This window comes from Artibeus jamaicensis, unplaced genomic scaffold (assembly GCF_021234435.1).
Source record: "Artibeus jamaicensis isolate MK-2021 breed Jamaican fruit bat unplaced genomic scaffold, CSHL_Jam_final contig_332, whole genome shotgun sequence".
NCBI classification, from domain to species: Eukaryota; Metazoa; Chordata; class Mammalia; order Chiroptera; family Phyllostomidae; genus Artibeus; species Artibeus jamaicensis.
The window spans coordinates 21,182,875-21,195,905 of NW_026521788.1; the positions used below are offsets into that span (position 1 = coordinate 21,182,875).

The 13,031-nt window shown below is 51.0% G+C and overlaps 1 protein-coding gene across 2 annotated transcripts in view; it reads left to right on the plus strand.

The window, feature by feature from the left end:
* The first annotated feature begins 1,963 nt into the window (after window positions 1-1,963).
* Window positions 1,964-13,031, plus strand: part of HKDC1 (hexokinase domain containing 1) — a 60,342-nt gene continuing 49,274 nt past the window's right edge. For both annotated transcript variants that reach the window (XR_008391356.1, XM_037130603.2), the window contains exons 1-4: window positions 1,964-2,465; window positions 7,063-7,225; window positions 11,303-11,451; window positions 11,553-11,672. Coding sequence is in view for 1 of the 2 variants with exons in the window: in XM_037130603.2 (XP_036986498.2) it covers window positions 2,403-2,465; window positions 7,063-7,225; window positions 11,303-11,451; window positions 11,553-11,672 (495 nt within the window). In the remaining variant the exon portion in view is untranslated. The remainder of the gene's footprint in view (window positions 2,466-7,062; window positions 7,226-11,302; window positions 11,452-11,552; window positions 11,673-13,031) is intronic.

Genomic DNA, 13,031 nt, shown 5'->3' on the forward strand with positions numbered 1-13,031 from the left:
TGAGTGAGGTGACTCCACAAGTGGTCGCTCTTCGTGATCATAAGCTTCCCGACTTAGTAGACCAGCGCAGACCTATGTAAGGAAGATGCTGATCCGCTTAGAGAAAAAAAGCAGAATGATGGAGCAGATGGAAATTCTCTGGTGTTTTTTGCCTGGTGAAGATTCCCAAGGCTGCCTTTCCGTGCGATTGAGGAGGCCTTTGGCCGCGGCTCTGTGTCCTTTTGTCCGCTGGCCACAGTGACCTGTATCCCTGTGCTGAATCAATCAGCGGCAGTTGGCGCCACACTGCTCCACAGAGGTTACTGTCTAAATGGTGGAATTAAGGCGAGTACCATTATCGGTATGTTTTGCTCAGCCTGCATAGGCTCCAGCACAGAGTGCCTGTTTCAGAATACAGATAATTCCACGAATTTGGGAACCAGAGAGTTACAACAAACGAAGGTTGACCTTAGTCTGCTCTTGTAGTTGCCAAGGAAAAGGAGCTAAAAGGCTTCAGAGTCTGAGGGTTAAGCAGACGGAAAAGGGTTGGGTTTCTCAGTCTGGGAGACACTGACTGATATTTATTTCTCAGATATCAACCTAGAAAAGTATCAAGTAATTTTAATCATCGCCACAGACTTAACACTGGACTTCCAGGAGCTCATCCACACAGTGGACTGATTGGAGAATCAGTAGCATTTCGAGAGACAGTGTTGAAGGTTCTCCTACCAGGCAATGAGTTGCGATTATTCTGATTAATGAGCTTATGCAGTAGAAAAGCAAACAAAGTTGAGGCTGCCCAGTTGACCAGGAAAACCTCTTTCTTCTCTTCCCTTATATTTGAAGAGGAGTTGTGGTGTGGGAGTGGGCGGAGGCACCGGCTGGTCTTCATTAACCTCTGGTCAGTCGCTAATTTTACGAAGCATTTTATTAGTATTTGGGAAGTGTGGTCAAGAATCCCTTCACTGGCCTTTTTTCCTCCACTGGGAAGACCCTGTTGAAGTGAGATGTCTGCATTTAGTTTCCGAGTAGTTGGAATTCTTGATAATAACCCAGCAGAGTGCTGCCGCTGCTTGGTTATCAACGGAGCATTTATTTTCAAGAGAAAGAACAGAGGCGACATTATGTACAGGTTCCGGTGGAAGTAAGGCCTGCTTGTTGGTAGGGTAATGACATGGATGTGATAATTTATAGATTCAGTTTGAACATTTCACCTAAAATGTCATACAGTGTGCTTGAATGTGATGTTGTTATGTTCCAGAAAGAATTACATGCTTATGATTTTGTAAGAAAACAGGGGCGTTGTTTGTGCCGGATCCTGCATTAGTTAAGAGCTGAGCCCTGGTATTGAACTCCTGGGTCTGAGTCCTCGCCGTACCATTGCCCAGCTTTGAGATTCTCAGTAAGTCACTTAGCCTTTCTGGGCCTCGGTTTCCTCATCTAAAAAAGTGGGGCTGGTAAGTGCTCCATCCAAGTTAGCCGCTGTTAACCCTGCCGTTATTGTTACTGATTTCGTTACCTGACCGATGATGGGGGAAGAACTCGAGGTCTATTAAGCGCACACAGCCGCCCCTTTCTGGGTCTTTCTCTCAGCCAGTGTGAGAGCACGGGGCGGGAACAACAGACAGCGCAGTGGCATGAGACGTCTCCCATCTGTAACTTCCACGTTTCTCTCCAGCAGCAGCTTGCCAGTGAATACTGGTGATTTCAATTCATTCTTTCTCTTGCCTGTTTTTTTTCTGGGTCACTACCTTCCAAATAAAGATTTTCGGGCTCACCATTGTGAGCAGATAAACCTTAATTGATTATTTCCCATTACCATGGACTATTGGCCGAGAGATCTGATCTGTGACAAATGAAGGGATTTGTTCCCATGCTCTTGAACTCCCCTGGACTCAGGGCAACGTTTAGTCCTCATTAAGATAGTGCTGCAGCGGAGAGGGGAGCCAGTCGGCTACACTGCTGGGTTGAGGAGAGAAGGAGTCAAGGGGAAAAAAGCCTGAGAGTGGATATTGGCAGGGCAGCCGAGCTGGTTGAAAGTCGGTGTTTAACACCCAACTTCTCAGAAGATTTTCCTCGGCTGAGTGGGCTTGGGGGAGCCCTGGCCTGAGAGTGTGGCTTAGCAATGAGATTTTGAGACACCAGTCTCGGAGAGTCCAGCACCGGATCCCCTGCCTCCCGTCACCAGCCCTCAGCTGCCATCCTGAGCCTCCTATTAGACAATCGAGTGTGCTGGAGGGAGGGACCAGTGAGGGGGCGAAGTTTAATCATTGAACTCAGCAGCCTGGAAGTATTTAACCTCTAGCACTGAGTTCCCCAGAGGCCTCCAGCCTGAACTGCAAGTGGGCAGTACTCCAGAGGCGGGAATCCACACTGCACAGATCTCTCTCTGACTGACTGAGGAGAACCCAAACTTGGGGAAAATGTTTGCAGTGCACTTGATGGCATTTTACTTCACGAAGCTGAAGGAGGATCAGATCAAAAAGGTAAGGAAGGACTCAGGAGGCTGAGCGATGTCTGGTTCACTTTTCATTGACAAACGCCTACATCCACAAGGATTTAAGAGAGCTTATTACAAAATATACAGGTGCCCTGGCCAGATACTTCAATTGGTTAGAATGTTGTCCCGCTATGCAAGGGTTGCGGGTTTGACCTCTGGTCAGGGCACACACAGGAAGCAGCCAATAAATGTGTAAATAAATGGAACAATAAATTAATGTTACCCTCTCTCTGACTCCCTCCTCTCTCCCGCTTTCTCTCTCTAAAAATCAATCAATAAAAAAAAAAACATACAGGGCTGCGCTGGACCAGTCAAAAGCTCAGAGGGGGAAGAGGAAGTAAATCTCCCATAGCTGGACGCTACATACTGTCCTGAGCCCTGAGTTTCACTCAGAACTTCTGGCAGATAGCAGATGGGAAGGGGATGAGGAGAAGTCTTTGGAAACCGAGTACACTGTTTAATGTGGGGAATGTTTGAGGGGAAAAGGTAAAAAAAAGGAGAGTCATTTTGAAAGAAATGTTGAGAACTTGTAATTTACATGATTTTTCACGTGCTTGAAAATACAAATACGGCACCGAGAGGAACTTGAGTTTTAATGTGAGATAATCGAAACACTTCTCTGTACGTGCTGTGTGCTATTAAAGGTGGTGTTATTTTGCCACTTCGTCCAAGAAAGCTACCTGCCAGATTCACTCCAGGGTGGCTGGTTCGGAGTTGCGCAGGCTCCACCGGGGCCGTGGGCACTCTCCTGGCCAGCTGGAACCAACCACTCGGCCTGCCACTGGAGCCCCTCTAGCCACACAGCTCCAGACAGCCCTCCCTGAGGGTGGGCGTGGCCAAGGTCACCCAGGTGTGTAAGGTGGTGCTGGGGGAGGTAACAGCCGTCGCTGCCTCCTGCTCCTGTGTCTTGATGCCTTTGGGCCTCTCAGACAGAGGAAGCTGGTCTCATAGCTCTTGTGTTTGGTGGGATAAACTCACCAAATCCTGTTCATTAGAGAGTTGGGTTGGAGGTTACAGCAAATCTTGAAGAAAAATCCATCAGGTGTAACCTGTCTTAATTTTCATTTGTTGATTAGATTCACGAAGTCCTTTCTAGCTTCCTCAGGAGCTGGAAACGTGCTCAACGACACTGCTTAAGGCCCGCTTTCTGGTGTCAGCTGCTTAGTAAGGGAGGCACCTGCACAGCGTCTCCAGCCCCCGGGGGAGTCTTTGGAGCCTCGGCACCTGTGCTCCTGCAAATCGGTTTCCTTTCCTTGGGCCCCTGTGCCGGCTAATCCTCTGTTACCTCCTAGAACCCGGCAGACGTGTTTGTCCACCAGCCCGGGTGCAGGCTCTGGAGGCCCCTTGACTGGAAACGCAGCCATCATGGATCTGTGCCAGGTTCTCCTGGCGGCAGGGCCAGCCTTTGTCAAGGTCTGCCATTGACCATTCCTCTCCCTGTGGCAGGCAAGAAAGCTGGTGAGAGTGAGCGGCGTAGGGATAGTCAAGAATGCTTTGTAGCCACCTGGAGCGAGGGGCTCCGCGGGTACTGGGCGCGGTCAGGAGGCTGATTTAGGAGCTGGTGGGGTGAGTCACAGGGTCTGAGAACTTGCCTGTTCACTCCAGGTGGTGAAAACACACCTGGTCGGAAGGCGCAGGCGCTTTCTGCCTCCTGGGCCAGTCCCTCCTCCGGCCTGTGCTTCCTCCTCTAGAACTGCCGAGAGCCTGAGCTGAACTCGCCTGCTTGGGTTACTGTTCAGGCCCTGGAACTATTTTTTAAAAATTCTCTATGCCAGTATTAAAACAAAAATGAAGTAAAACATAAAGGAGGGAAGGAAAGAAGAAAGGAAGGAAGGGAGGGAGGGAAGAAAGAAATTGCCCTGACAACTTGCCTTCCAGTTCAATATATTGATAGTATTTGACCTATGGATGACATTGGGCTGGAACTGGTCACTGACCTGCAGATTGTTCACTCATAAGAGAAGGACTAGTGAGGTTTTCACAGTGTCCTTTTTACGGTTTAGAAAGTCAACATTCCGAGGAGTGGAAATGTTCCCTTTCATCCCACCCCCTCACAGCCCAGTCAGATTTGCCTTCCTTCTCTCCTGGTGTGCGTGTTTGCAGTTACATGGGACATACAGTTCCGAACCTGTGCCCTTCACTTATTGTTACCACTTACATGCATTTCCCCATTTCTTTATAATTACCGTAACATCTTCCATCCTAATATCCCATCAAGTTTGGTATGCCATAACTTAACTTTTCCCTTTTGTTGCACTGGCTACTTTCAGAAACATTTTTTCTTAACAGTTTAAAATTGCTGTCATAAATATTGGTCTATATTTAATGTTGGGCACCTTTTGGCTTATTGCCTAAGGACAGCTTCCCAGAAGTGACACCACCAGGTCAGAGTTGAGCCTTTTTATGGCTTGATTCACAAGAATAGGACCTTTGGATTAGGCGAGCACTGAAGTCTTTTGCAGCTCCTACTCCTGCTGTTCTGCAAGCTCCGTGCTGATGTTTTAGTTTGTTCTTCCTACAGTAAATGCGCTGCTTGCTGCCTCTTTTGTATATAAGACATCCCAGGTGTGGTTTGTGAGTTGCTCCAAAAGCGGGCTTGGTTTCTGCAACTCAAGCACCCGCCTTGGTGCCCATGACATGTGTGCCTGGTTCCACGGGCCCGAGAGTCACCTATTTGGGTTTATACTACAGGGTTTCCCCCAGTCTGCGTTCCATCCTTCCCTTCTAGCTCTGTACCCGGTGCTGTGGAAGGTACAAAGAATAGATAATAAACTATTTCTAAGTTGACATTCATTCTTTCTGTCCTAACTCGAATTACTGAAATAGCAGGTGCAGTAACCCAAAGTCCCAAATGACGGTTTAACTGAGGCTCCAAATTGACGTGAATGGGCTCAAAACCATTACACACAGCAGGGGTGACGTTATGCGGATGCTCAGGGAGGTTCTCCAGGGCTGAGTGGAAATGAGCAATAGGTGGAGGGGCTCTGTGTGAGGGGCCTTGGGTGATGAAGAGAGCAATCTTCATTCTTGTGTAGCACATCTCACCTTTCCCAAGCCCCAATTACTTGGGTCACATCTCTTTTGTTGGTTTTCTGTGTGCATGGCAGTGCCAACCAATTAGTCATAAACAGACTCATGGTGATAGGAAGTCCTTAATGAAACATGACCTGGTTCCAGCCTATTTTCTCAAACACGCTGAAAACCCAATTGTCCTGTTTTGTTAATGGCTCTCTAACGGTTTTCTGGCTTCTCTTTGGTGCCCGAGTTCTTGGAGCTATGGGCTCTTTCTCTGGCTTGGGTGTCCGTGTTGGCCCCAGCTGAGCCGGCATGCCTGCCCTCTGGGCCTGGCCGATGGCTGGGCACCTGTCCTGTAACGAAGGTCATGCGGCCCCTGCACTTTTGGTTTAATTTGTCTGTTGGGCTTGTGGGTCCTGCACGGAACTGTGAAGCAAAAGCAGGCCACATGGCAAGGACTTGGGAGACTGCATTGTAGTCCCAGCGCTGCCACTTACCAGTGGCTGTCCGAGTGCTGCTCAGTGGCCTGAACTTTGGAGCCCTTATCTTTCAATTAGGGGCAATCACGTTGCCCTACCTGGCTGCCTCAAAGGGATATCACGGATTTCCAGCGGGGGGACACACATGAGAGCACTTGTAGCCCGCAGTGCATGTTCTTAGCCTTTGGTAAAAGCGTGGGAGACAGTTCATCCAGAAACATGCTGGGGTCAAGTCTTGCAACCTGGATGGATAGACAGGTCACTCAGTACAAAGCAGGGCTGGATACACAGGGCACCTATGCTATTGTCTCTTTTCTGGCCCCAGGTAATAATCTGTCCCAGTGAGCCCTGGGAATCCAGGCCACCCCCACCAAATGATTAGCGTGGAGGAAGAAGCTTTCTTCCATTCTTCGTGTGACACTATAACCTTCAAGTGGACTGGGGAGAGCCATAGCAATTTTTATAACTTCCCTACGTCAAGGGGTCCTGTGACCCAGTTTCCTGGTTACTCGAGTGGCATCTACTCATTTCCAATAGCAATTGGGGCTGGCTTTAGGAGTTAAACTTCATTCTAATTAGAATAACCTCAATTAAAAACAAAATGGAGATGTACAAGATTAGAGTTTAGAGATTGTGATTGAAAACTGATTTTGGCTCTGAGCTTTCCTAGCAGCCCATAAACAAAGGGAAACATGTTCAGATGTGTATTGTCATCATTGGATGAAAGGAAGCGTCTGCTTGGGAATTCAAGGTTCTGGCTGTAGCTAGTCTGCCCTGGTGGAGAGGTGATGGGACGATGGTGAGAGCTCTGAACTGGGATTTAGAAACCCGGCTCTTTCTTAGTTTTTGCCCCTCCACTGTCCCATCAGAAAAATGGGGGAATTCTTTGTTCCTCAGATCTTGCCCTTTGGAGGAATAAATCTCACCTCTTCGATTCCACTCCGTTCTCCCATCTCCCTTGTCCCCAGCTTAATGAGGGGTCAGGCAAGGGACCTCCAGGAATCCGCATCACACGATCGTCCCCATGCAGCTTCATCATGGAGCGGGGATGTCCAGTGGGCAACCCCAGTCACCCTGGTGTGTTTCCAGGTGGACAGGTTCCTGTACCACATGCGGCTCTCCGATGAGACCCTTTTGGACATCATGACTCGGTTCCAGGCTGAAATGCAGAGGGGCCTGGGGAAGGACAGCAACCCCACGGCCTCAGTGAAGATGCTGCCCACCTTCGTCAGGGCCATTCCAGACGGCTCCGGTGAGTGGGGCTGGGGGCTGGCTGCCCGGGGCTTTCCCCAGCATCGGGGTCCCAGGGATCCAACCAGGCTCCAGCAGCGGCTCTGGGGCTCTTGAAGGAGCAGGGATTGATGTCTGAGGGGCTCTCAGGGTCCTTTGATTAGATTGGCCACGTTCTGAGCCCCTTTGGAACACGGCCTGGGTCAAAGCAGTTTGGCTCTGCAGTTTGAGAGGCACCTGGGAACTGGGGTGAGAAAGACCTGTTCCCTTGCCGGCAGGTGGGTGTGTAGGGTGGGTAGTGCTTGAGCCCTGGAGGAACATGAGCTTTGGAGAGAGACAGTCCCGCTTTGAAGTCTGGCCCGGCTCCTGACACTGCTCTGAGGGCGCTGAGGACACTGTGGTCCTTGGCGGGTCAGCCAGCAGTTGGGAGGAAGTGCCTGAGTCATGGGGTGTGTGTGTGGGGAGGCACCCGGGCAAAGTCCTGGCTTCCTGTGTGGCGGCGGCTCCTCCCCGTGGAGGTGTGTCCCCGGAAGCATCAGAAAGTGGCCTTTGATGTTCTGGAGGCTGCTGGGCGGACGTGCCTTCCTGGCCCTGCCTGCCTCAGGGAAGGTTTGGAAGTAAAACTGTCCAAGTTTGGGAAACTGGGCCTCCTCAGGCCAGGCGACACCTCCTGCTTTCTTCACCGCCTCCTCTTCACACAATAAATCTTAAATAACTCTTACCAGGGGTCCTGTTGCAGCGGGATCCAGGCACAGAGGCCTTGGCAAGTCCCAGGACCCCTGCGCTCCTGTCCTCATCCGTACAAGGGCTGTGGTCAGTTCGTGCTACCAACTTGTAGGCCACTGGGGCCAGACGAGGTTATGTGGCAGGATTGTTTTAAAGTCTCCAAAATGTCCCAAGTCCTCAGTAACTCTCGCGAGCTGGTGGTGTAACTTCATGATTAGTAACCGTGCTGTAGTTCCCGCCCCTTTCGTCCGAGCCTGCCTGATGGGGGCGTAACTCTCTGAGCCCTAGTTGCCTCCCCGTGTTTCAGCCAGGGAGCGGCACCTGACTATTCTTACAAAGTGCCTTTGAAGTGCCGTTACCAGCGGTCCCTCCTCTACCAGTCCTGAGGGAGGTGCCCATCACCTGGTTTGGAAGGCCCGACACCAGCTACCTCTCTTCATGGTCTCTTCCTCCAGGTAGAGCCCTCAGCCTCCTGGGGCACAGGGTGAGCCTTGAGGGGGGAGCCCCAGGGCCTGCACCGGGGCCCAGACTTGTGTGAGCTAAGACTCACCTGGGGAGATTCCTAAACATGCAGTGTCCCAGGCCTGTCCCCCTGGAGATTTGGAATCTCCACGGTCCACACACGCAGTCACCGTGCGCCTTTGGGAGAAACTGCACCAGGGACTGGGGAGGAGCGGATGCCCAGGCCCCGACAGCGGCTGAGGGGGAGGAAACCCGGGTGTCACGTAGTCACAGGAGCTTCACCCGCAGTAGGTGGATTGTCAAGAAAACCTCACCCTCTTGGGAGGTCAGTTAAAAAAGTTATTATCCTTTAATTTATTTTTTAGTTATAATTAACATATAGTTTCAGCATATAACACAATCCTTCAATATTTGTGTATATTGTGATATGACCACCTCAGCAGGTGCAGCATGTGTCCATCATCACACAGGTGCACATCTCATTTTTCTTGTGATGAGAGCTTTTAAGATCTACTCTCTTAGCAACTTTCAAATGTGCAACACAGTACCGTTAACTATAGTCCCCATTCTATACATTACGTCTTTATGATGGGAGGTCCTAATAATTTTATAATGACTGTAAAGCCCCTGATGGTCCCACTTCTTCTGGGCAGGTCCTCACCCCCCCACCCCCCACCAAGGTCCATGAGTCTTTCCTCTGGGGTCAGAGTCACAGAAGAGATTAAGCCACGTGGTTTCCAGGATGTAGCATCTTGAGTCCCGAGTGGGGCGTGGTGACTGGGTAGTGATAGTGGCACCAGTGGCGGGAGAATGGATGAGTCCATGCTGACACTGTACCAGGTCTCACACACCATTTCCCATCTGGACACAGCGCGAGAACCTCTTTTATTCAAATCCCTTAGTCTATCCTGGTTGGTGCCAGAGGTGTTTTCCCAAAGTCTCAGCCAGATCTTGGCGCTCTCTTACTTAAAATCTTCCTGTGGCTCACCCTCGCCTTCTGGGTAAAGCCCGGGCTCCTTGGAAATGGGGTGGCTTTTCTAAATCCTGCCTCGTTTCAATCACACCTCCCTCCTTCCTCAAAAGCCCAGTCATGCCCCCCTCGGCCCAGCGTGAGCTCATTTCTTCGCACAGTTTCCTCTCCCTGGGACCTCGGCTCCCGTCTGGCTGCCCTCCCATCCTTCAGCACTGGGCTCTGTGTCGCCCCCGCCGGGCTGTCCACTCCTGCCCTGATTTAGATGCTGCTCCCTGGCATCCCACCATCAGAGTACTTGCCCGACTGTGTGGAACTGACTGACTGACTTGTCTGTATTTCTGATGATGGAACCCACAGTCTTTCATCTTTGCTCCTGGCCAGCTACGTGGCACAGAGTCGTGCTCAGTAAATTTGTACATGGACTGTGTGTTCTACCCTACTTCCAACGTGAGGAGGTAACGTCTGAGAAAGCAGCTTTCACTCGGTACACGATGAGTGCTAATCAGATTGCTCAGGTTTTTGGATTCCCTCCTGAATAATAAATGGCTCCGTCAGGCTCCTCTGGGGGATGATCTGGGGAGGTGAAAATCTCATTTTCCAGAGAAACAAAACAGAAACAAAAGGTCCAGCTGGCTGGGTCTCTAAATGAAGGCTCTAAACCTTTGCTACTCTAACAGTGGTCCACTGGCCAGCAGTGTGTGTGTGTGGGGGGGAACGGGCCCTTGAGCTTGTTGATTTTTAAGATTTTATTTATTTATTTTAGAGAGAGCAAGGGAGGGAGAAAGAGAGGGAGAGAAACATCAATGTGTGGTTGCCTGTCACGTGCCCCCTACTGGGGACCTGGCCTGCAACCCAGGCATGTGCCCTGACTGGGAATAGAACCAGCAATCCTTTGGTTCACAGGCTGGCCCTCAATCCACTGAGCCACACGAGCTGGGGCCAGGGCTCCCTCTGTGTTTTATTTCACAGGATGGGAATCTGAATGGCCAGCAGGCCCCTTAGATCCATGCATCGGTGTCTGGGGTCCCATGGTACAGAACAAGACCCCTGGGGTGCTGGGATTGGTGGGCATGGTGTTTCACTTCTCTGTGCCTTCGGCATATATGATGACTCCTGCTCGGTACACGTAGCCACTTTCGGGCACAGACAATTCTTTAGAAAGGCTTGCTGGTTCAAGGGTTTGCACACCTAGGTTCTCATCCCAGATCCGTGGCTGACGCTGAAGGCTGTGGCAGGGGTCCCGGGAAGGAACGCTGTCCGGGTCCTGAGCTGAAGTCATTAGGGTGGGCCGCCTTGCCTCAACACGTGCATCATTTCTCTTTATCAATAGCATCTGTCTTGTGCTTGGCTTGGTGGTGGTACATTTACTCATTTTGAAGTGACTCTGGCCCCAAATACTGAGCATACTTGACCCCTTAAGGGCTATCGTTTGGTCCCTGCCTCCAGCCCCCGTCTCCCTTCTGTCCTGGAGTGTTTCCCCTCTGCCCATGAGACAGGGGCTGGCATGGGGCCGGCTTCTCCTCCCTGCGCTGCCCGCTCCCTTTCCTCCACACCGTATCTGCATCCCCCGTGCTTGGAGCAGCAGCTCTCTGTCCCAGTTGTGGCCTGGTAATGCTAGAATCGGCCCCACCCCCCAAGGCCCATCTCCTATCAAGTTTGCATTTGCCTTCTCCATAGGAATGCAGGTATTCCCTGCAGCCCAGCTCAGTGGGCAGGGCTGTGAGAGATGTGGCCCACACCCCAGTTCTGCCCTTCCCAGGAGGACTCAGATCAATGGCTGCACCTCTGGAGTCTCAGGAAGTGTGCAAAAGGATGCCTCGCTCTGGGGGGTGGTTGGGAGACCTGTGACGTTTCTTACACGTCCAACTTCTTGTGTAGATCTTGCCGGATAGCAGACCTTCAATAAATGATAACTGTATTTCATTTGTTTTTAAATAGAAAATGGGGAGTTTCTTTCCCTGGATCTTGGAGGATCTAAGTTTCGAGTCTCAAAGGTACAAGTCTCTGAAGATGGGAAACAAAACGTCCAGTTGGAGAGTCAGTTCTACCCAATGCCCAACGAAATCACCCGAGGGAACGGCTCAGAGGTACCAGGGCAGGGGCTCTGTGGCACAGAGGGAAGGCCTCGGCTTGCGTGTATGAGTGGCCAGGCTTCAGTCTAGTGTCCTGTGCTCTCTCCTCTCTGCAGCTGTTTGAATATGTAGCTGACTGTCTGGCAGATTTCATGAAGACCAAAGGGCTGAAGCATAAGAAATTGCCCCTCGGCCTAACCTTTTCTTTTCCCTGCAGACAGACCAAACTGGAAGAGGTAAGGCTGGGGATGGGGAAGGAGAAAGCGGTGCAGAATTCGGAGTTTGGGGCTGGAGAACGTGTGGGAGTCAGGCTGGAACCGGAGGGATCAGCAGGACTTTCCTTGCCGTCTTTGTTTTTCTTCTTGTAAACAATGACGTGGAAATGGGAGGCAGAGAGCTGGTTAACGTGGCTGCCTGGATTGCATGCTGCACGTGGGCACAGCCCTGGGGTGGGGGGAGGTGTGGATCTCACCCCTTCGCTCAGTGGGTCTCAGACCCGGGAGGCATCAGAATTTCCTGGAGGGCTCGTTAGACGTGGGTTGCTGGGCCCTGCTGGGGTGTCTTAATCTGTGGGGCCTCAGGTTTGCATTTCTAGCAACCTCGTGATCGGGATGCTGCTGTTCTTGGGGACGACAGACAGCTGACTAGGACCGGAGAGGGAAGGCGCGGGGAGCCTCACCTCTACACGAGCTCTAAGGGAGAGGATGGCGGTGGGGTCACTGGAGGGACAGTGTTGCTGAGCAGACGCCACACCGGGGACATAGGCTCAGCCGTGCCACTAGCCAGCCAAGGGCTCAGGAAGTTCATCTCTGTGTGTCTCGGACCTTCAATTTGTAAACAGGGAGATGTCAAACCCAATTTTATGTAAATCTGTGAAAATAAATAAAGGTCCATATAAAAGGAGAATAAACTTTCTGAGACCAGGGGGTTATGGTCAAGGGGCAGGCCTTCCTGGGTCACTCTTGTCTGGGGCGGGAGCTCACGAACACGACACTCAGCTGGTCACGACACCCAGCTGACAGCCACGCCATGGACGACCTTGGTAGCGTGGACCGCCTTGGGATGTGTGTGATACTGCTGACTTATGGGTATCAGAGAGTGGGCAGGGAATGGGTTTTCAACTCCCGCGGACCTGGCTTTGAATCATTGTTCAGGAAGGTTGTGTGCCCTGGGAAGTCACTTAACTCTTGGAGCCCCTTGTTTTCCTATCTGTAAAACTTGCTGTGTCAGGGTAAACCTCAGACCAAACACCCACAATGCTCAGCACTGCGCCTGGTGTGTCCGTGGTCACTGAGGACAAGGATGATTGTCCTCGATTCAACAGATGCCTCGGAAGGGCAGGCACTGTTCTACATCGTTCTTCCTCTCCACCCCCGGGTCTCGATCACAACGTCCTGTGTTTCCTAGGTTTCTGATAACTATCATAACTATCTGACAATCGAAGGGTGTAATCAATCATTTACTTGATTGCATTGAATGATAATTTACCATCATCTATCCATACAGGGGATGGACTGAACTTTACTTTTTCATTATTTTATAAAGAATGGATTCGGGAAAAACAGTAGAGGAAGTTTTCAGGGAATGTAGGAAGA